The sequence below is a fragment of the Eschrichtius robustus genome, chromosome 13, assembly GCF_028021215.1.
Source record: "Eschrichtius robustus isolate mEscRob2 chromosome 13, mEscRob2.pri, whole genome shotgun sequence".
Taxonomy (NCBI): Eukaryota; Metazoa; Chordata; class Mammalia; order Artiodactyla; family Eschrichtiidae; genus Eschrichtius; species Eschrichtius robustus.
Genome location: NC_090836.1, coordinates 54,017,721 through 54,039,203, shown reverse-complemented (window position 1 = coordinate 54,039,203; position 21,483 = coordinate 54,017,721). Strand labels below are relative to the sequence as shown.

The window sequence follows — 21,483 nt, the reverse complement described above, 5'->3', positions numbered from 1 at the left end:
ATGAGTGAGGGAGAAGGGATGAGATCTCACAGTTCCGCTTGGGGCATGTGAACCAGGCAATTCTGTAGGATGTAAAGGATCTCACATGTGGAAAATGCCAAGCTTGGACCTCACATCCACAACAATGTTCAATAAAAGGCACTTCCCTCTAAGACAGAGAATGAGCAATGAAGCAACAGCCCAGGATGTGTGAGAGGAGTTGAAATCAGAACACAGAAGTCAGGGGCACATAGCGCGTTCCACCTCTGAGACAGACAGGAAGGAAGAAAGACCAGATGACAATGCAAAAAAAACATGAAATACAAACTATGAATGTTCAGAGAAGTTATACCAGGTGGTCAGTATTCTCAATGAATCGGGCAGCTGTCTGCTAAAAGTGAGGGATTCTGAGAAAGACCTGGAGGTACCAGGATACAAGCAAAGGAATGGAACCTCTTCACTTGACAAGTCCTAAATCAGGGCCTGAGTCTTTGTTTTCTAACCTGTTGACTGCGCTCCACCACCCAAAAATGACCTCAGGCATGGAACCCAACATGAAAGTTGACACCAAGAAAAAAAAAAGGAGAGAGAAACCACAGAGAAAGAAGGAACTAAGGCCCAAGGACAACCTTGGACAAGACCAACTGTTGGTCAGTGGGCAGGAGGAAGGAAGACCTAGGAAGAGAAGCTGTGGTCAGAAGCAGGAGGAGACTGCAGAAAAATGATGTTATAGAGCCTAATGGAAGAGAGCGTGTTCACAAATCTGCTATCTCTTCTATACTCACTGCCAATTTTAATGATTTGGCGAATGTAATCTTGAGATACAGCAACATGCCAGAAAAATGACAAAACCCTTCAAGTCTTCCATTTTGAAATTTATGATTCGTATGTAATAACATGAGTTGCAAATGTGGGCAAAACAAATAAACCAAAATGCTGATTAGAATAATCTCCTTTTTTATCCTCAATAATCCCTTCCCAGAAATAATTATTTCTCCCCACAAGTCTCCCTTTACGGCTAAGAATCAGATTCAGAACAAATACCTGGTGATCTGGGGGTGAGGGAGGAGGTCTGGTGGTTTTTTGGTTTGTTTTTGTATTGCACGTTATGATTTTTAAGCAACACAGTTGGAACGAAAGCCGTAACAAATATCCATTTCTTCCTTCCTCTTGTGACACAGTTAGATTCTTAACAAGTTATATATAGACTCTTGGTCATTTGTAAAACTACACCTGAGGGCTGGGCAAATACATTTCCCAAGACCGCTGCTCTGGCACTGCTTGTTCCCACGGTACCAGGGTCCTCCGAGCCAAGGGGGGTGGCACTGCCCACTCACCTGCATGAGTTCATGGCTCTCCAGAAGATCATTCTCCAGCATCTCCTGGGTAAGGCGCCCCATGGTGCTATAGAATTCATCTGCTGTTTCACAACATTCTATCTGCCTAGATAAAGGACAGAAAAAGGAACTGTTTAGGATACCCACGCTATCAGGTACATGCTGCAGGCACAACAAGATATGTTTTCTCTTGCCATCAAATCGACCGAGTTAGCAACCAACAAAAATCAAAATCCTATGATACACTCACAGTACAGCCTGTTTTAGGCAGAGAAAAGATTTTTAAAAATTCGAAGGGCAATGTAAAGGTACTTATTCTAGGATGAGTTCCCATCTTTGCTATGCTGCTCCCCTGACTCAGAGCCCCACCTGTGGCATCTTTATTGTTTCCATGTGACACATTCTACACATGAGAATACCCATCACTGATCAGAAATTATAACCAGGAAATTGGGTGCCCAAGTACAATTATTCCCTAGAGGGAATCTGTTTCTCTGGATCTTCAAACTGCAGTGGCATCGACAGACTGAAACCAAACCACAGTAGAAGTGAAGGATGAAATATACAAAAACTTTATCTGCATATTTCATCAGTCCACAGGATATTTTCACAGGTAGTCTTTTCAGCCCTTCTCAGGACACTGCTGCTAGTGGGAAATTACACCCTGTTTCCTGTGTTTGGTTCGACATGTAAATAAAGAATCTGTCACCTCCCATCCTGTGAGACAGGTGAGACTTTAATCCTTCTTCTAGAGGGGGAAAGAATAACCCAAAGCAAAGAGACCTGTGTATTTGTTTTATCTATTATGACATTCTTTGTATAGCAGGATAACTCTATTTGCCCACCAATCATAAGACATGCTCTTTGGCATACACTAAGGTTAGGGGATTCCCATAGAGCCATCCAAAAACAATATGATGATGGGAAAATTCCATGCTCTGGAGTGCTGTTCAAATCCCACTGCCACAATCATGTAAATAAATAAATGAAATAAATGGCTGACGTGTTAATGAAAAATACCGAGTAGCATGTGGGCATAAATAAAGTGGTTAAGTTTATCCTGCGAGTGGCAGGAAGAGTGAGGAAGAGAAATAATGCCTAAGATGAGTTTTGAAAAATATTCTGCAGGTTGACAAGGTGGAAAAAGCATCCCAAAGATGTGGATACAGGAGACAGAAGGCACTACCGGGGAACTGCATGTAGGTCCCCACCACCAGCATGGGAGCGGCTGCATAGCTGGGGGGCGCCAGGGAGAGCTGAGGGCAGAGAGGTGCAGAGAGCAGATCGCAAAGGCCTCCCCTGCCTGCTGAGCCCCCTCAGGACAAGAGTCACTGAAAGGCCTTTAATATGGAGTGTGGGAACAGACATGCCCTTGGCAAGGTTGCCCGGGAGGTGGCATGGTGAGTTCGGGGTACGATGGGGAGGCCAGGGAGGACAGTGCCAGGCATGAGGCAACGAGGGAGGGAACCAAGGCAGTCAGGTCAGAGAAGAAAGGACATGTAAAAGAGATGCCAGTGGGGCTAAGGAGATGGTCTACAGCTTACATGTTCCAAAAGTACCGCTGGTATGAGCAAAGGAGGAAATTTCACGTTGCAGAAGCAGGGTGATGGGAAGGGTCCCATGGATAACCACACACAAGGCACATATGTTACTCAGGTACACATAAGCTGGAGATCACCTGCACACTGTTCACGATTTTTCCAATGGAAAGTTTGTGGACAAGATTACAGGCCCTGGAGTCTGACTGATTACAGTCAGAAAGATCCAGGATGAAGTCCCAGCTCCGCTACTCATTAGCTGTGGGACACTGAACTAGTTAATTAGCCTTCCTGGGGTAGTTTTCTCACTTGAAAAGACAGGGAGAATAATCCTACCTAATTCACAGGGTTGTGGGGAGAATCAAATGAGATGATGTGTTTAAACTTCCTAACACAATGACGGCACTGCAGGTACTTGATGTTGTATACATGTTGGTTGCCTTTCCTTTCGTTTAACGAGCTGCACGCTCAAAACGTATAATTATAATAAGCAAAGACTATGAAACATTTAAAATTCTACCAGTCTGATTCATAGATCCCTGAACTTCATAAACAGGAGCCATTTGTAAGCAATAGATTCACATTATTAAAAGCACAGATTATAGAGCCAAGGTACCTAGGTTCAAAATCAGGCCTTTCCACTTACTAACTGGGTGATTTGGGGCAATTTACTTAACTTCTCTGTGCCTCAGTGCCCACATCTATAAAATGGGGATGATAACAGTACCTACCTCATAGGATGATGGTGAGGACTAAATGAGTTAATTTTACATCTAGAGTACTTAGAACCATGCCTGTCCATTGCAAGCACTCCATGAATATTGGATTTTAAGTGTAGCTATTATTATTTCAACAGTGTGCCATCCTTGGGATGACCATATGAATAAATTCTGATCCTACAGATAATGGATAGATGGGAATAAAATGAGAACCACCTCTTTTCCTCCTGCCCCATAATTAAGAACTAACAAAAAGGGGACCCTAACTGACTCAGCATACAGTAAAGTGCTTCAGCATTTTAATCCCATAAGCTAATTACTCAGTAACTATCATACCAGTTAGAGTGTGATAGTGTTTGATAGAGAAATTATCAAAGCTCAAAGAGTTTATGAGGTGTAGAGTGGGTTGGAAATATGTGACTGCAGAAAGAGGTAGACATTGGAAGAAAGTAATCAGATAAGTAGATAGCACAACAAACCCCGCACAGATGAATTTATTTGCCTAGCTGAAAAGCTATGTACAATAAAACAAAGGCAAAGGAGATAGCTATATGATATTTTAAAATACTTCCACACAACAATGATTTTTTTTAATCCCTGAATTGATAGTCAGTGGATCTTTCTTACAAAAAGTAAAAAATACTGCAAGTCTCCCAGGAAACAACTTGTCATAGATAAAAAGGCTACTGAAAAAGTTTTTGATCCGTGTCGTCTATGGGTACCCGCTCAAGTCATTTACAGCTCTAGGAAAGAAACATTAAAAACTTCTCTGCATCTTCAAGTGGCACATATATACAATGGAATATTACTCAGCCATAAAAAGAAATGAAATTGAGTTATTTGTAATGAGGTGGATGGACCTAGAGTCTGTCATACAGAGTGAAGTAAGTCAGAAAGAGAAAAACAAATACCGTATGCTAACGCATATATATGGAATTAAAAAAAAAATGGTACTGATGAACCTAGTGGCAGGGCAGGAATAAAGACGTAGACATAGAGAATGGACTTGAGGACATGGGGAGGGGGAAGGGTACACTGGGACGAAGTGAGAGAGTGGCATGGACATATATACACTACCGAATGTAAAACAGCTAGTGGGAAGCAGCAGCATAGCACAGGGAGATCAGCTCCGTGCTTTGTGACCACAAAGAGGGGTGGGATAGGGAGGGTGGGAGGGAGGCTCAAGAGGGAGGGGATATGGAGATATATGTATGCATATGGCTGATTCACTTTATTGTACAACAGAAACTAACACAGCATTGTGAAGCAATTATACTCCAATAAAAATGTTTTTAAAAAATCCTCTGCATCTTCAGTTAACTGCAACAACTTCATCCTGATGTCTCTTCCATTACCCAAAAGGCAGAATTTTAATGTAATAGTCATAATATATTAGAGATCGGTGAAAATACCCTAGTTTTTTCAGCTCTGCTACTAGACAAGAATGTAAGTAAAATCTGTTTAGTAGTAATAGATTTCAACACAGAATTAACTCTTGATGAAATGAAATAAGTTCTACTGTTGACTAGGTACCAAGCACCATGCTAGATACCCTTATACATATTATCTCATTTAATTTTATCACAGCTCACAAAATAAATTATAAAGATTCAAACATAAGCCAAATTGCAGTCTTAACCAGCAAACCTACCCAGTCCTCTCCAGATCTGCCTGTTCCTCTTCCACCTAAGTCCCTTTCCCTCTCCCCAACCAGTGTCAGGAAAGATGCTGACAGCTCGGACCAGGCAGGACACCAGCACTGAGGAGGAGGAGACCTACAGGCCTGAAACAGCTTGCCTCCTTCAGTAAAATGGATTCTCTCTGCCCCCCACATTCACAGAAGAGCCAGCTGACAGTTCAGAAGGCAGAAGCAACTGCACCCAGTTCACAACTTTCTCTCCTCCTCAAACCTAAATATCAATCCTTTACTTGTTAGAGCACACAAATGGTGTAAGGCCCTCAACACCACAGAAAAGAACAGCAGCGGGAAATCACTTACTCTCCCAGTTTTGCCCAGATAGCCAGCGACACCCTTAGGATGATTTCCGAACCTTCAAAGAAGACTGAATCCCAAATCTTTAAAACCGTATGGTTAGGGAGGCACGTAGCGAAGAGAGTCAGAAACCACTGCATCGTGAAGACATTCGTAAGTGGGGGCTCATATCCACCTGAAATAAAACAAACACTCTACATCTCTCCAGAATTGACAACTTGTAAGATGTAAAAATACCCTCTTTCAGTCTCCCACGTCCACCCAAATATGTTATTTCCTGACTGATTTCTTTATATCTCTAAATTCTAGTTCCTTCCGCCTTTTGTCCTTCCTTTTTTTTTTTTTTGGGGGGGGGAAGCACATAGGTGTGTTTAATAAAAATCTCAATAATGTGAACTTCACAGATTCTTCGTGATATTTTAGAAATCTTAACCTAAAATTTAATTTGGCTCTACCTATTGTGGGGTGCTGAAAATTAAGGAGGATGTTTTCCTTACCGAAAACAGGATAAAAAGGAAGGATTTTAACCTCTCAAAAGTAAAAGCTGATTTTCAAAACCTCCTAAAGCCTACCTTTATTCAAATGCTGCCGATAAAAATAAAATTGCTCATTAGCAGTTACTTGTCTACTTCTTGATTTATACATAGTTCTCAGACCACAATGGAATTAAACCAGAAACCAATAACAGAAATAAAGCTGGAAAATCCCAAAATACTCGGAGATCAAGCAAAGTGAAATTTTACAATATTTTTAACTAAACTATACCCAGTTTTAAAGACCTGGGATCCAGCTCACTTTGAAGTTTCTGGATTCACTAAAAAAAGAGTCCCCTCCGATTTCCTGTGATCACATAAGCATGTATTTTAGTGAAATATAAAAATTTAGATATTTGGACTAATCTTCCCTCCAAATTACAGTCAGAAGGTGCATTTACCCAAGTACAAGCAAAACAAGATCTGTTCTCCTGCACTCATTTTCTTGCTTCTTACCTATGAACAAAGGAATATCTTTGTTCAGAGACTAGAATCTGAGGTCACCACTTAAGCAAGTACAGGGCATTTGGGGGAAACATGGAGCCCAGTAAAAGTGTGTCTGACTCCGGGAGAGAAAAGTTTGGTCTCTCTGGAAGCTTTATGAAATCCCCATCAGTTCACAAGTATACTGCACAGCCAAATTAAGTAAGATTGCTCAAACGACTTAGAAGAAAATGCTTAGAGACGCTCGGGTGTCACTAAAATTTCCAGTGTATTTTAATCATAGATAGGGTCCTCAAAATCCTTTCGTATTTTCCCAGATTTAAATCCACGGATCAGGAACTGGCAACCACTTAAAGGAAACATAGCAAACTTCTGACTATTCTATTTCTGGTATCCTGAGCACAGCCGGAGAAGTGCAAGCAGTGGGTATAATGACAGCTACGAGCTCAGGTACTTGGGAAACTGGACGAAGCCGGCTAGATGGAGGAGACTCAGAGCTGCTTGCAGAGCTGTCTCCATCACCACCCCGCTCAGCCCAGTCCATTCCTGCAGGGCTCAGGTTCTAAACAGAGGTCCAGAAGAGCCCTTCTCCAGCAAGAACAGGCCCATTCATCTCAAGTAAATCTAAATACCCTTCGCATGAATGAATAAAAGGAGCTCAGTCCAAAGGACTGCTTTTATCTCCTACAACTTTATGAAAATATATATTCCACTCTCCATGACATCAATGGTTGAGGCAAAACCACAGTCTGTGCTAAGTTGTACCTGTAGCTCAGTTTTAAAGAACTCTTATAGTTTTGGTGCCAACTTAAAGCAGTTTAACTAGATGGCAAGACACGGATACCCTTCTTTACCTAGAGTACAATATATACTTGGTGATCTGGTACTGGTGAAGTATTAAGTTCTTGACTGAGTTCCTAACCATAACCAGTTAGAGGTTCAACACTTGGCCCTCTGTTTTTTGTTCTTGGTTTTGTTTTTAGTTTTGTTTTTGTTCTCTAGAAATCTATTTCATTGCACTAAACTCTCACCAGCAGAAATATCTGAAAACACGTATTTCCATTCAAGGTTTAGACTCTTATGTACAGTGGAACCAGAGAAGTAAACTATTTTCAAAGGTGAAATAGCATTGAATCATCACTACCTCCACTTTCCTTGTTTGCAGTTTTCTGAAGAGTATCCAGGTGCTGAGATAATTCAGGGAGCTTCAGTCTCAAGAGGTCTCGGAAGACGGCCATATCCACAGACAGTGCCCGGAGATTGTTGACAAAATAGCTTTCAGGAAGTACCTTGTCAATAAGGTAAATCATAATCTGAAGAAAAAGATAAAGAATAAGATCGCTTCATATAGGCCACGGGGCAACCAAGCCTATGCGCCACGAAAACTGAGCCTGCGCTCTAGAGTCCACGAGCCACAACTACTGAAGCCCACGTGCTACAACTACTGAAGCCTGCGCGCCTAGAGCCTGTGCTCCGCAACAAGAGAAGCCATCGCGATGAGAAGCCAGTGCACCACAACGAAGAGTAGCCCCTGCTAGCTGCAACTAGAGAAAGCCCGCGTGCAGCAATGAAGACCCAACGCAGCCAAAAAAAAAAACAACCCACAAATAAATAAAATAAATCTATTTAAAAAAAAAAAGATTGCTTCATAAAAACCGGTATACTAACATATCCTAAATAGAACATATTCAAATAGATAAAATGCAGTTAGCCAAAGCACACTATCCTTTACATATGTCAGAACCAAATGTTCCGTATTTTCAAGGCTCCTCTCCCCCTGGGTAAGGAGCAGGCGGCCTAATTGTCTAAGTACCTCAGACCCCACATCTCCCAATGTCTAAAATTTCTAGCTGGGCCGCTAGACCTGAGTTCATCCTGTAAGTAGCTGTGATGATAAATAAAACCCTCAGCCTCCCTCTGAGAAGCCACGGAGCACGTGCTTTCTCAGCAGCCGGCAGGAATCTCAATGTCGGCTCCCTGATATCAGCACAGTTTTACAACCTTAACCTGAAAACCAAGAGCTGGCCTGTCATGAAACATCCCAACTGCAGCTGGTCTCAAGATTCACTGACCATCAACCTGGGTTATTTGGACAACTGATGTCGGCTTTTTGTCCACTTCCTCTCCTGGGGGAGTGCAACAAGGTTTTGTTTGAGCAAATGGTACTTTTAAAATTGGGATTTCTTTCATGAGACTGTCTCATGCTCTTCAAATTACTATTTTCATTCTGACTTTTCTGATTTTTCTGCATCTTGTCTAAGATGTCAAGAACCACCAGAATGACCCAGCAAAACACACGTGAGTTCTATATGTCAGCTTGCATGCTCTGTTTATGCCCTCCTCCTTAGAAGACCTGCTCTTTCCCTAGAGCACAGAAAAAGCAAAATTAAGAGCAAAATCATAGGACTTCCCTGGTGGTGCAGTGGTTAAGAATCCGCCTGCCAATGCAGGGCACACGGGTTCTAGCCCTGGTCTGGTAAGATCCCACATGACACGGAGCAACTAAGCACGTGCACCACAACTACTGAGCCTGTGCTCTAGAGTCCACGAGCCACAACTACTGAGCCCATGTGCCACAACTGCTGAAGCCCGCCACCTAGAGCCCATGCTCTGCCACAAGAGAAGCCACCGCAACGACAAGCCTGCGCACCACAACAAGGAGTAGCCCCTGCTCGCCACAACTAGAGAAAGCCCACACGCAGCAACGAAGATCCAACGCAGCCAAAAATTAATTAATTAATTTTAAAAATAAAAGAACAAAATCTAGTGGGTCCTATACGTTGGTGGAGAAGTAGCTGTCTCATATTTTGATTTTCAGCATATCACAAAACACTATTTTCCAAAAAAAATAATTTTCTCCCAGACCTGCCAAGGGCCCATTTTCCCCTCATCCCTGGCTTGTAACTTCTACTTTTAGGGTCATAGTTGTTTTGTTTTGTTTTTTATAAATTTATTTATTTTATTTTATTTATTTATTTTTGGCTGTGTTGGGTCTTCGCTGCTGCACGCGGGCTTTCTCTAGTTGCAGCAAGCAAGGGCTACTGTTCATTGAGATGCGCAGGCTTCTCATTGCAGTGGCTTCTCTTGTTGCGGAGCACGGGCTCGAGGTGCACGGGCTTCAGTAGTTGTGGCACACGGGCTCAGTAGTTGTGGCTCACGGGCTCTGGAGCGCAGGCTCAGTAGTTGTGGTGCACAGGCTTAGTTGCTCTGTGGCATGTGGGATCCTCCCAGACCAGGGCTCAAACCCATGTCCCCTGCATTGGCAGGCGGATTCTTAACCACTGTGCCACCAGGGAAGCCCTAGGGTCATAGTTTTGACTAAGTCAGTAAGACTGGGGACATACTCTCAAGAAGGCCCCCCGCGGCCTTTACTATAGGAGTGAACAGGCCCAGGGAACCGCCTTAGCCTTCTGACACAGGGTCAGAATTTACCAGGTAAATGCAGCATCACCCTGGAAATAGGAGCTTAGCAGTAAAAGCAGTACGTTCAGCCTGTGTGGAGGGAGGAAGTCCTGGAGGGCCCAGGCCAGCGAAGGGGAGAGCAGACTGTCAGCAGAGCAGAGGGCACTGTCAGGGAACTCGCACTCTACAGGTAAGGAGAAGATTTATGGGATCTGAAGGCAAAATTTAAAGGTAACCGTCTATTACTGCACTTTTCATCTAGAATAAGCTATATAATACCAAGAAAGATTTTTAAATGAATTTATAAGTTTTTATGAAGCGATTACAATCCCTCAAAATTACATGAAAACAAGAAAAAGAATTCCGATTATCATAGTAATTCTTGTGACACAATGAAATTCTCTGTCCAAACGCATCTCAAAATCTGACATAAGACATAAGAACCAGCTATGTACTGTGTCAGCTATGTTACTTCACCTACTACTGTATTCCAAAGACCAAACATTAGATCTTTAAAAAAAAATAGGATACATACATAATGGCAATAGAACAGACAGTCTCTTCAACAAATGGTGCTGGAACAACCCTACTCTCTCCACAAAAAGTAACTCAAAAGGGATCATAGACCTATGATCTAAAACGCAATACCATAAAACTCCTAGGAGATAACAGAGCCTAGATGACCCTGAGTAGGGAAATGACTTTTTAGATACAATACCAAAGGCACAATCCATGAAAGAAATACTTGGTTGGCTAGACTTCATTAAAATTTAAACCTTCTGCTCTGTAAAAGACACTGTCAAGAGGATTAGAAGAAAAGCCACAGACTGGGTGAAAATACCTGAAAAGACAGATCTGAAAAAAGGACTGTCACCCAAAATACACCACAATTCTTAAAACTCAACAATAAGAAAACAAACAACCTGATTTAAAAATGGACCAAAGACCTTAACAGACACCCAAAGAAGATATACAGATGGTAAATAAGCTATGAAAAGATGTTCCACACATCATAGTCATCAGAGAAATTCAAATTAAAACAACAGTGAGATACCACTACACACTTATTACAATGGCCAAAGTCTGGAATGCTGAAAACACCAAATGCTGGCAAGGACATGGAGCAACAAGAACTCTCAGACTTTGCTGGTAGGAATGCAAAATGGTAGAGTCACTTTGGAAGACAGTTTGATGAGTTTTTTTTTTACAAAACTAAACATACTCCTACCATACAATCCAGCAATTGCACTCCTTAGTATTTACTCAAAGGAGGTGAAAATTTATGTCCACACAAAAACCTACATGTGGATTTTTATAGCAGCTTTATTCATAATTGCCAAAACTTGGAAGCAACCAAGATGTCCTCCAGTAGGTCCAGACAATGGAATATTATTCATTACTAAAAAGAATTCAGCTATCAAGCCATGAAGAGACATGGAGAGACCATAAATGTATATTGCTAAATGAAAGAAGCCAATCTGAAGAGGCAACACACTGTATGATTCCAACGATAAGATATTCTGTAAAAGGCAAAACTATGGAAGTAGTAAAAAGATTAGTGGGAGGGGGGGCGGGGAGTGAAGAAAACAGCATTTTTATGGCAGTGAAAATACCCTTATGACATTCTAATGATGACTACGTGTCATTATACATTTGTCCAAACCCATAGCACGTACAACACGAAGGGTGAACCCTAATGTAAGCTGTGGACTTTAGGTGATTATTGAAGTGTCAATGTAGGTTCATTGATTTTAACAAATGTACCCCTCTAGTGAGTGATACTGATAATGGAGGAGGCTGTCGTGTGGGGGGGGGGGGCAGGGGGGCGCCAAGGGATATATGGAAAATCTCTGTACTTTCCTCTCAATTTTGCTATGAATCTAAAACTGCTCTTAAAAATGAAGTATTAAAAAAATTATGGGGAAGCTTCAAATTTTTAACAGTTAAAAACAAAATAGTTGGGCTTCCCTGGTGGCACAGTGGTTAAGAATCCACCTGCCAATGCAGGGAACATGGGTTCGAGCCCTGGTCCAGGAAGATCCCACATGCCACGGAGCAACGAAGCCCGTGTGCCACAACTACTGAGCCTGCGCTCTAGAGCTCACGAGCCACAACTACTGAACCCCGCGTGCCTAGAGCCCGTGCTCCGCAACAAGAGAAGCCACCGCAGTGAGAAGCCCGCACACCGCAACGAAGAGCAGCCCCCTCTAGCCACAACTAGAGAAAGCCTGCATGCAGCAACAAAGACCCACCGCAGACAAAAATAAATAAATTTAATTAATTAATTAATTATTTTTAAAAAACAGTTACTAAGAAAAAACAGTAAACGCCAAAAAAGCAGGGAAAATGGTTTACCTACTCTGATAAACTATTAATTTCCCAAATAACTACAACTTGCAGAGGCCAAAAGAGCTGCTGGAAAAACACTGACATCCAATATTTTCCTTAGCATCGGAAGTGTCTTCATAAACCCAACCTTCCTCTGCATATTAAATGTCTAACCACAAGATTCCTAAATGATGATGATGTCATTTCATTCCACAGAGTTCATTTTCTTAGAGGCAGAAATATAAATATTCAGTTTCTCAGCTTTGAATAATCCATCTTTTTATGTGAATTTTTGGTTTCTCAAATATCACTGAGATTTTGTGATTTGATTGGCATTTATATCCCCCTCCCCAAACCTCTTCACCCCACTCTCTAACCCGAATTGTTTATTTCAACATTTCAACTGGACAGTTCTCATTCCATAGTCATGCAAATTATACCGGAAAAAAAAAAACTGACTAAAGCTGATAGACTGAATAAACAAAATTGCTTCTTAATAAAAAATGTTTTAAACTCACGTATTTGATTTGTCACTGCCTCCTCCCCTTCACCCCTGCCTATTTGATGAACAAGTACCTTCAAAGCTGTTTCCTTAAATACATGAATGGAAAAATCGAGAGGGTGAATACAGATTTAGATCATGTCATGCTGGATTTATAATTAATTCCACCACGATGTATATAAAACCAGGAGGAAAATGTGTTTATTTTTCCATATGACATTAAGTGAGTGATTGAGAGTATCACTAAGTTATTTGCCGCAATCAAACACAGAATTGGGAGGAGGGGGCGATCTTGAATACAAAGACTAAGTATTCATCCCATCCATCACACAACACTGCAATCAAAAACAGCTTCAGGGTTCAAATATGAATAAGCAACCCCATACTACGCCAAGCAAATAAGGCACTGGCCATCCTCTACATCTGAAATGCTTCATTTCTCATAAAGACTATTTGTGGTGACTCACTGAGTCATATTCAGACCTATAAGTTTAACTTGCTAGCGAACCATCTCAAAGTGTTTCCAGAATTTTTTTACTAAAAAAGGCCCTAGACATCAAAGATTAAAAGATAAGAAACATAATTCACTTCCATAACCTTTCTCCACGCAAACACCTTCCATCACAGACATTCACTCTCAGCCTACCTCATTCATACCTTGCCCCAGATGTGAAAGCAACCTATTAACAAGATCCAACCAGAATTAAGCATAACAAATAAGGCAGTTTACAGCGTGACCTCTCAGGATCTACACCTCATGGTCGTCACACCCTTGTATATGCCCTTCCCCTTGAATATGAGCTGGACCTAGTGACTGGCTTCTAACAAATAAAACATATACTAACAGCCATAAAAGGGGAAATCAACAGTAACACAATCATAGTAGGGGACTTTAACACCCCACTTTCACCAATGGACAGATCATCCAAAATGAAAATAAATAAGGAAACACAAGCTTCAAATGATACATTAAACAAGATGGACTTAACTGATATTTATAGGACATTCCATCCAAAAACAACAGAATACCCTTTCTTCTCAAGTGCTCATGGAACATTCTCCAGGATAGATCATATCTTGGGTCACAAATCAAGCCTTGGTAAATTTAAGAAAATTGAAATCGTATCAAGCATCTTTTCTGACCACAACACTATGACACTAGATATCAATTACAGGAAAAAATCTGTAAAAAATACAAACACATGGAGGCTAAACAATACACTACTTAATAACCAAGAGCTCACTGAAGAAATCAAAGAGGAAATCAAAAACACCTAGAAACAAATGACAATGAAAACACAACGACCCAAAACCTATGGGATGCAGCAAAAGCAGTTATAAGAGGGAAGTTTATAGCAATACAATCCTACCTTAAGAAACAAGAAACATCTCAAATAAACAACCTAACCTTACACCTAAGGCAATTAGAGAAAGAAGAACAAAAAAACCTCAAAGTTAGCAGAAGGAAAGAAATCATAAAGATCAGATCAGAAATAAATGAAAAAGAAATGAAGGAAACGATAGCAAACATCAATAAAACTAAAAGCTGGTTCTTTGAGAAGATAAACAAAATTGATAAACCATTAGCCAGACTCATCAAGAAAAAAAGGGAGAAGACTCAAATCAATACAGTTAGAAATGAAAAAGGAGAGGTAACAACTGACACTGCAGAAATACAAAGGATCATGAGAGATTACTACAAGCAACTAGTGGAGAAAAGGGAACCCTCTTGCACTGTTGGTGGGAATGTAAATTGATACAGCCACTATGGAGAACAGTGTGGAGGTTCCTTAAAAAACTAAAAATAGAACTACCATATGACCCAGCAATCCCATTACTGGGCATATACCCTGAGAAAACCATAATTCAAAAAGAGTCATGTACCACAATGTTCACTGCAGCTCTATTTACAATAGCCAGGACTTGGAAGCAACCTAAGTGTCCATCATCGGATGAATGGATAAAGAAGATGTGGCACATATATACAATGGAATATTACTCAGCCATAAAAAGAAACGAAATTGAGTTATTTGTAGTGAGGTGGATGGACCTAGAGTCTTTCATATAGAGTGAAGTAAGTCAGAAAGAGAAAAACAAATACCGTATGCTAACACATATATATGGAATCTAAAAAAAAACAACAACAAAATAAAATGGTCATGAAGAACCTAGGGGCAAGACTGGAATAAAGACGCAGGCTTACTAGAGAATGGACTTGAGGACATGGGGAGGGGGAAGGGTATGCTGGGACAAAGTGAGAGGGTGGTAGTGTATATATGGACATATATACACTACCAAATGTAAAATAGATCGCTAGTGGGAAGCAGTCACATAGCACAGGGAGATCAGCTCAGTGCTTTGTGACCAGCTAGAAGGGTGGGATAGGGAGGGTGGGAAGGAGGGAAGAGATATGGGGCTATATGTATATGTATAACTGATTCACTTTGTTATAAAGCAGAAACTAACACACCATTGTAAAGCAATTATACTCCTATAAAAATGTTAAAAAAAAAAACCCAACACAGCCAAAATAAATAAATAAATAAATAAAACGTGGGAGGGAGGGAGACACAAGAGGGAGGAGATATGGGGATATATGTATATGTATAGCCGATTCACTTTGTTATAAAGCAGAAACTAACACGCCACTGTAAAGCAATTATACTCCAATAAAGATGTTAAAAAAAAAATCACAAAAATGATGGAATGTCACCTCTGATATTAGGCTACAGATCTGTAATGTAATCTCTTCTGACTTGCTCATTCTCTTTTACTCTTTTGTTCACTCTCAGGGACGCCAGCCACCACGTTGTACAATGGAGAGGCCCACATAGCAAAGAACAACAGCCAGCAGAAAAACTGAGGCTCTCAGTCCAACAATCTATGATGAATGAAATCCTACCAACAACCACATGAATGAACTTGAAAGTGCATGCTCTCCCTACTCAATCAAGCCTTCAGATGAGACTAAAGCCCCAGCTGAGAGTTTGAATGCCACAATGATGTGACTCTGAGCCAGCTAAGCTGCACCCAGATTCCTGACTCAAAGAAACTGTGAGGTAATACACGTTGGCTGTTTGAAGCAACTAATTTGTTATGCATCACTGGATAATCAATACAGTTAGTATTTAGCTTGCTTTAAATATGATGTCTCTAAAAAGAAACGAAATTGAGTTATTTGTAGTGAGGTGGATGGACCTAGACTCTGTCATACAGAGTGAAGTAAGTCAGAAAGAGAGAAACAAATACCGTATGCTAACACATATACATGGAATTTTTTAAAAAATGGTTCTGAAGAACCTAGGGGCAGGAAAGGAATAAAGACGCAGACGTAGAGAATGGACTTGAGGACACGGGGAGGGGGAAGGGTGAGCTGGGACAAAGTGAGAGAGTGGCATGGACATATATACACTACCAAATGTAGAACAGATAGCTAGTGGGAAGCAGCCGCATAGCACAGGGAGATCAGCTCGGTGCTCTGTGACCACCTAGAGAGGTGGGATAGGGAAGGTGGGAGGGAGATGCAAGAGGGAGGAGATATGGGGATATATGTATATGTATAGCTGATTCACTTTGTTATACAGCAGAAACTAACACACCAATGTAAAGCAATTATACTCCAATAAAGATGTTAAAAGAATAAAATAAAATAAAATTTAAAAAAAATGATGTCTCATAAGTGAGACTAAAAACATAATCATTCTCCTCAAATTTGGCAGCTGCATAAGTCTGTCATGTGACTAGGCTTTAACCTGGGAGAAATGGTACCATGGATAATAAGAAAGGTGTAGTCAGTACCCTGGAAGGAGGTGGAGCACCAGGGAAGAGAATTTATAGCTGCAGTATTTCCCTCTCTGAAGAATTTTAGTTGCCTTCTTCAGAGCCTGATACTCACTTTCAGAGCATCGCCTTCGTTGCCTTCCACCACTTCCAGAATTAGTGCAGCCAGGATGTTAAAGCCTTGGCAATACCCGACATTCTTGTTCCATCGGGCGTAGGCCAGCAGAACCCGCTTCAACACAACCCTGTCCTGCTCAGCCTCCTGGCCACAGTAAGAACTGCAGCCTGTGCGGTGAAGATCCTAAAATGAGAGGGAAACAACGTTTTTTAAAATACCTCCTTAAGCTCTCTAAAAAAAAAAAACTTTAGCTTTTTCTCTGCCTCAGCATTAAGTAGAGTCAGAGTTATCAACATGGATTTTAGTTTTCAAAAATGTATATGCAACTTAAACACATGGACCAAAACTTTTTTTTTTTTTTTTAGTTTTCTAATATGCTGAGGCATTTTCAAGAGGAATTTCAGTCAGGCAAACTTTCTACCACAAGTATTTCCAGAGTTAACAACACAAAAAGGGACTCAGAATTAATATTGCATTATAATTCCAAATAAATTGACAGTTTATTTTAATCATACATCTCAAATAACAAGTCATTTTAACACATGTATGATAGATGATAACATTATTTCTTTCTACAAAAAATTATATAATATTTAGCTATCAAAACTCCAAATAGTATTAAGGAGCAAAATGAAAAGAATAAAAAAATATAGGGGCTTCTCTGGTGGTGCAGTCGTTGAGAATCTGCCTGCCAATGCAGGGGACACGGGTTCAAGCCCTAGTCTGGGAAGATCCCACATGCCACGGAGCGACTAGGCCTGTGTGCCACAATTACTGAGCCTGCGCGTCTGGAGCCTATGCTCCGCAGCAAGAGAGGCCTTGATAGTGAGAGGCCCGCGCACCGTGATGAAGAGTGGTCCCCACTTGCCGCAACTAGAGAAAGCCCTCGCACAGAAACGAAGACCCAACACAGCCATAAATTAATTAATTAATTAATTTAAAAAAAAATGTAACCGGTACTGTAAAGAGACAGAAAAATCATTCTCTCCAAGCTGTTTTATAAATTTGTATAAAAGAGGCAGAAACATTTACTGTGCTTTAATATTTAATGAGGGCAGGGGCTTCCCTGGTGGCGCAGTGGTTGAGAATCTGCCTGCCAATGCAGGGGACACGGGTTCGAGCTCTGGTCTGGGAAGATCCCACATGCCACGGAGCAACTAGGCCCGTGAGCCACAATTACTGAGCCTGCGCGTCTGGAGCCTGTGCTCCGCAACAAGAGAGGCCGCAATAGTGAGAGGCCTGCGCACTGCGATGAAGAGTGGCCCCCACTTGCCGCAATTAGAGAAAGCCCTCGCACAGAAACAAAGACCCAACACAGCCATAAATAAATAAATAAATAAATAAAATTCTTTATTTAAAAAAAAAAATTTAATGAGGGCAATATCTATAATTTAATTACCAGAGACTATGATTTTCAGGAGCTGAAGTCATTTTACTGACATATCATTCATTTCAATGAGAAAAAAAAATTCTCTTAATAACATGATTGTTACAAAATGTGCATTGACTTAATTCACAACTTAAATAGAAAGAATATATTTCAAATATGGCATACTTCATCTCTGGGAAACATATACCTAAATTCCAAATACACAGCTCAAATGTGGATAATGCAAAGGCTTTTCAAGCATACAATATAAAAGTTCCTTTTTTATATTATATGCTTGAAACAGACCAAGTTAGATGAGAAAATAGCTCCTTTTAGTTAGTACCTCCTCCTGAAAAAAATATCTTCAAATCTGCCAAAACATTAGCCAACTTCTGGTGACCAAAATTTAGATGAAACAACTTTCCTTTTAAAACCTCAGTTTAGCATCACACGTAATGTACTCATATAAAATAAAAAGCATGTGCTAGAGGCTTATGTAAGAGAATAATAATGGGATTAAATCAAATCAGCATCCTTGGCTTTCGGTGCCAGGCTCTAATCAACTGTAATAATCCAGGTAGGTGAACCACAGCTGGCTTGAGCATTTGACCATCTGGTTTAAAGTAAACCCATCAGTCAATCTAACTATCTTCATAAAATGACAGTTAAGAAATTATCAAAATCCTAATAAGTGCCCAATTATTCTAATATGAAATAGATTTAACTTTAAATTTCTCAGTGACTTTTACATTAAAATCCAGTTAAAAGCACTGACCCATGCTAAAGAAAAAAGGAATTTCAATTTCCTATCATGTGAGCAAAATAAATAAGTTGAATACGAATGGAAACATTTTCCTCTTACTAGCAACACACAAATTTATGAGGACAAGGCATCATCAAGTTCCCCATTAAAAAGCTGTTAACTAATGAAATTAGGAAGCAGGAAATACACGGACACTCAATCCATAAGGCTTGATCTTCTGTCCAGGAAATATCTGGCTCTTAGAATCTTTCTTCTAAGTTAGGACAATAAGCCAAACTTAGGGGCATTACCTTGACTATCTGAATTCCCATCGAGTCATCATCAGGATTACTCCTCTCATTGAAAGTGAAGCGCATGGTTTTGTCCCAATCAATGGCTATACTGTGCAAATAATGGTCTGCCAAGGTCAACCAAACCTAAAGTATTAATAAAAAAGAATGCTAAAGTAAAATACATAATTTCATCTTTCTTTATCAGGAAATAATGATTGCATCCAATAAGAAAATGAGAGCTGTTACTAGAACAGATATAGCCTACATGTAGAAATCTCTAAGAATCTCACTGAAAAGTTTGCTGTACTAAACTGTACCAATTAGGGGCTTTCATTTATTCTTTCAATTAATATTTGTTGAGTTCCTACTATGTACCAAGCAATGATCCAGCCATTAGGGATATTGTTAAGAAAACAAAAACGTTTCAAATTTTATTTCAGTTCATTGGAATAGCTAAATTAGCTTATGAGCTTGTTACACTTGGCTCTGGATGGCGCTCTATGCTTGGGCAAGAGCTCCCTGGTCATCCGTGGAGAATGGGCCTGTTTTTACCATAAAGTGGCCTCTGCCTTTAAATCATCCCTCTCTCACACACAAAAAAAACTGGCAGATGGGTTCCTATAATGAATAACTTTTTTAAAGGAATCACTGGATATTTTTACTCCTTTCATTACCTTATCTGGAAAAGCTGTTTCATAATGCCATTTCTAATGTGCATTTTGAGGAACCAAAATGTTCAAATTCTGGGAGTATTAAGACCTGGTTTATAATACAAATGAACTTATTTACAAAACAGAAAGAGACTCACAGACTTCGAAAACAAACTTACGGTTACCAAAGGGGAAATGTGGGGTGGGGAGATAAATTAGGAGTTTGGGATTAACATATACACACTACCATATATAAAATAGATAATCAATAAGGACCTACTGTATAGCACAAGGAACTCTACTCAATATTCTGTGGTGACCTATATGGGAAGAGGATCTGAAATGGAATGGCTATATGTATATGTATAACTGAATCACTTTGCTGTACACCTGAAGCTAACACAGCATTGTAAATTAACTATACCCCAATATATAATAAAAATTAAATTTAAAAAAAGGAATGGGAATTGTGGTTGCCAAAAAGGAAGGGGGTGGGGGAAGGACAGATTAGGAGTTTGGGATTAGTAGATGCAAGCTATTATATATAGAATGGATAAACAACAAGGTCCTACTGTATAGCACGGAACTATATTCAATATTCTGTGATAAAGCATAATGGAAAACAATATGAAAAAGAATGTATATATATGTATAACTGAATCCCTCTGCTGTACAGCAGAAATTAACACAACATTGTAAATCAACTATACTTCAATAAAATTTTTTAAAAAAGACTACGTTTATGAATTAATAAGATGGCAATTCAAGTTTTGGTATTTGAACATAATTTAGCAGGAATAACACTGATTAATATCTCCAGCCATACTTCTCTCTTAAGCATCAGGATCATATGTCAAAATGCTCACTTGAGGGAGGGAGATGCAAGAGGGAAGAGATATGGGAACATATGTATATGTATAACTGATTCACTTTGTTATAAAGCAGAAACTAACACACCATTGTAAAGCAATTATACTCCAATAAAGATGTTAAAAAAAATGCTCACTTGACATCTTCAACTTAGACATCTAATAGGCATCTCAACCTTAACATATCCAAAACCAACTGTCTAATCCACCGCCACCCCAACTATACAGAAATACACACAAACACACACACCTGCTCATCCCCTCTCTGGGAAAGCAGTAACTCTATCCTTCCAGTAGCTCAGGTCAATCTTGAAGTCATTGATATCCCTCTTACACTTTTTATTCAATCCAGTAGGAATTCAAGTCAACTCAGCCTTCAAAATATATCTAGAATCTGACCCCTTCTCTCCATCTCCACTACCACAACCCTGATCCATCTCTTGCCTGAATTATCTCAAGTCTCCTACTGGTCTCCCCGCTGCTGCCCTTGTCCTTCATATTCTCAAGTTAGTAGCCAGAGTGGTCCATTTAAAATATAAGTCATGTTATTCTCCTCCTCAAAACTTCCCAATGCTTCTCACCTCACACTGGGCAGAAGTCCTACTATGACCTGTAAGGTCCTATATGATCTGCCATTCCCCTAAGGTCATCACATTACCTCTATGACCCTCCCCCCATTGCTTTCCCTTTTATTCACTGTGCTTCAGCCACCCTGGCCTCTTGCTTTTGCTTGCATACTCCTCAGTGATGCTCTCACCTGAGGGTGTTTCCTGTTCGGAGTACTCTCCCACCAGGTAGCTACATGGCCAATGGCTCACCTCTTCAAGGGCCCTATTCAAATGTCACCTTGCCATTTAAAATGCTACCTCCTTACCTCCATTCCCCTC

The 21,483-nt window shown here is 40.3% G+C and overlaps 1 protein-coding gene across 3 annotated transcripts in view; it reads right to left on the bottom strand.

Moving 5' to 3' along the window:
• The window catches only part of TBC1D30 (TBC1 domain family member 30), an 84,305-nt gene that overhangs the window by 18,889 nt on the left and 43,933 nt on the right, over positions 1-21,483 (bottom strand). For all 3 annotated transcript variants that reach the window (XM_068561256.1, XM_068561258.1, XM_068561257.1), the window contains 5 exons: positions 19,096-19,221; positions 16,671-16,856; positions 7,688-7,856; positions 5,573-5,741; positions 1,317-1,422 (listed from right to left, as the gene is read on the bottom strand). In XM_068561256.1, the coding sequence (XP_068417357.1) occupies positions 1,317-1,422; positions 5,573-5,741; positions 7,688-7,856; positions 16,671-16,856; positions 19,096-19,221 (756 nt within the window). The remainder of the gene's footprint in view (positions 1-1,316; positions 1,423-5,572; positions 5,742-7,687; positions 7,857-16,670; positions 16,857-19,095; positions 19,222-21,483) is intronic.